The following is a 2500-nucleotide window of genomic DNA, read 5'->3' as shown; positions in this document are numbered from 1 at the left end:
TAGATATAGGTATATATATGAGTAGAGATAAGGCTATATACATGTAGAGGTGTATGTGGTTGAATGATAAAAGTATGCCTGGTCCTTTTAGGGTTTTTTTGCGCAGGTGTATGAGTGTCCTTCATGTGACCACAAACATGCCACATACACACTCAGCTATATCTACAAATATCATACAATCCTACCCATGCCACATACACACCCCTCTATATCTACAAACATCATACAATCACACACATCCAGAACTAGAAAACAATATACAATCACCCACATGCCACATACACACCCATCTATATCTACAAACACCATACAATCACACACATACCACCTACAGAGACAGACATGCTACATACTCACACATCAAATACAATCACCCACATGCCACCTACAGAGCCATCTCTGAGGCGAATTCTCTCATCGGTGAGAGTGTTCCGCTTGTGATGATGACGTTACGTACGCCGTTGCGCTTGAGATCGTTCATCGCATAGCGCGGAGAGAAGCACCTGCGGATGGGGTAGGGTTTAGGGTTTAGATGTGTACATGGTAGCACAAAGTGGCTGAGACTATGCGTTATGTTGTATGCTTACACATGCCTGTGTGTACCTGCGAGCGTGCTTGGTCCATGAAAGTGCTATAGACTTGAAACAGGCAGCACAATATACACCGTAGTGAGCTACGTTTAGAACTATGTGTTGTGGTTTATGAATGCATATGCCTGAGACGACCGGTGGGTTTATATGGTCAAACAAGGCGATTAAACCTGTGTTGTGGTTCTATGTGCTGTGGTTTAAACCTGTGTGTTGTGGTTTAGACCTATGTGTTGTGGTTTATGATCCCACATAGGAGAGTAAATGTTTAAAGTAATCCAGATGTAATTCCTATGCTCTGTGAATACACTTGTCCGAGTGTATCTACGCGTGTACACGTGCACAGTGACTCATACGTACGTGTGATGGTGTATGAATGCATACGTGAGGTGAGTAGCCACCTGCGAGTGTACATGACCAGACAGAAAGGTTAGTAGTTTGAGCTATAGTTTTTGCCAACACACGTCACAGTGCCATCCAGCTCCTCGGCGTGTACACTGTCAACGTGATCCGACGAGTTCATAAACAGCCCGAGTGACCATGGCGTGTTCTATATATATGACTACTACGTCTATAAATACCCACCAATAGGAAAGGCCCCAGCCCTTCAGCTGTGTGGGAGCGGTCTGTTGGGCTGTGGGTGCTACCACCGCATCGCCCCATGAGGTCTGTTTCTTCTTCGCGGCTGAAGTTCTTTTGGTTTGATGGCCCATGTCCATGCTCGGCTGCAGAATGGTCTACACGGGGTGAGTGAGGGAGTGAGTGAGTGGCCAGGGAGTGAGTGTCAGAAACATGTCAGTAAACATTGTCCAAATGTGTCCAGAAGAATGGAAAAACAGTGTCGAAACAGTGTCAGTCTAGTGTCAAAAGGGTGACAATAGACGCTAGCGAGGGGCGGTTGAGATGTGAACGTTCGGTTTCCATTTGCCATGCGCACGAATAGTCTGCGGTTAGGGTTTTAGGGTTTAGTAGGTATTCCTGTGTCTACACGTGTTGCATTGGGTGTAGCTTGTAGGTAGCAAAAGTATACCTCCGACTCAACGGGCGTAGCTTGTGCTTTGTGTTTGAGTACATATAAGTAGCGGATGTGTATTTATAGGGTAGATCCATATGTAGTAGTCATGGCAAAGAAACCCTGTTTGGACTGTGATACTATCATCACACCGTACTTGTACTGTAAGAATATCATACTATACATCTGTAATATTATACCTTACTTGTACTGCAATAATATCATGATATACATATAAAACTATACCTTACTTGTACGGTAAGAATATCGTATTACACATCTGTAATATTAAACATTACTTGTACTGTAATAATATTATGATATACATATGTAATACCGTACCTTACTTGTACTGTAAGAATATCATAATATATATATATAGTACCATACCTTACTTGGACTGTAATAATATCATACTATATATATATAACCATACCTTACTTGTACTGTAAGAATATCAAATTATACATCTATAATAACATACCTTTCTTGTACTATAATAATATCATACTATATATATATAACCATACCTTACTTGTACTGTAAGAATATCAAAATATACAGCTGTAATAACATACCTTACTTGTACTGTAATAATATCATACTATATAAATATAACCATACCTTACTTGTACATTAATAAAATCATACATTACTTATGTATTGCCATACCTTACTTCCACTGTAATCACACACCTTGTAGTTGATGGCAAAGGTGCCCCGAGTTGCGTTGGATGGGTGAAGTAGGGCCCTGAAGAAGTAATAAAAGGTACGAAAAGAAATAAATTACATATATATATATATACCATATATATATATATATATATATATAATAATAATAATAATAATAATAATATATATATATATATATTATTACTATATATATATATATANACTATAT

General features: G+C 39.1%; 1 protein-coding gene across 1 annotated transcript in view; it reads right to left on the bottom strand.

The window, feature by feature from the left end:
• SARC_13119 (hypothetical protein) overlaps positions 1-1306 on the bottom strand; it is a gene marked incomplete at both ends in the record, with an annotated part of 1927 nt that extends 621 nt beyond the window's left edge. The window contains 2 exons of the mRNA XM_014292757.1: positions 390-503; positions 1173-1306. Coding sequence (XP_014148232.1) covers positions 390-503; positions 1173-1306 — 248 coding nt within the window. The remainder of the gene's footprint in view (positions 1-389; positions 504-1172) is intronic.
• Between the last annotated feature and the right edge of the window lie 1194 nt (positions 1307-2500).

This window comes from Sphaeroforma arctica, assembly GCF_001186125.1.
Source record: "Sphaeroforma arctica JP610 unplaced genomic scaffold supercont1.2916, whole genome shotgun sequence".
In the NCBI taxonomy this organism is placed as follows: Eukaryota; class Ichthyosporea; order Ichthyophonida; genus Sphaeroforma; species Sphaeroforma arctica.
Note: the sequence above shows the minus strand (reverse complement) of the source record. Positions and strands in the feature narration are given on the sequence as shown.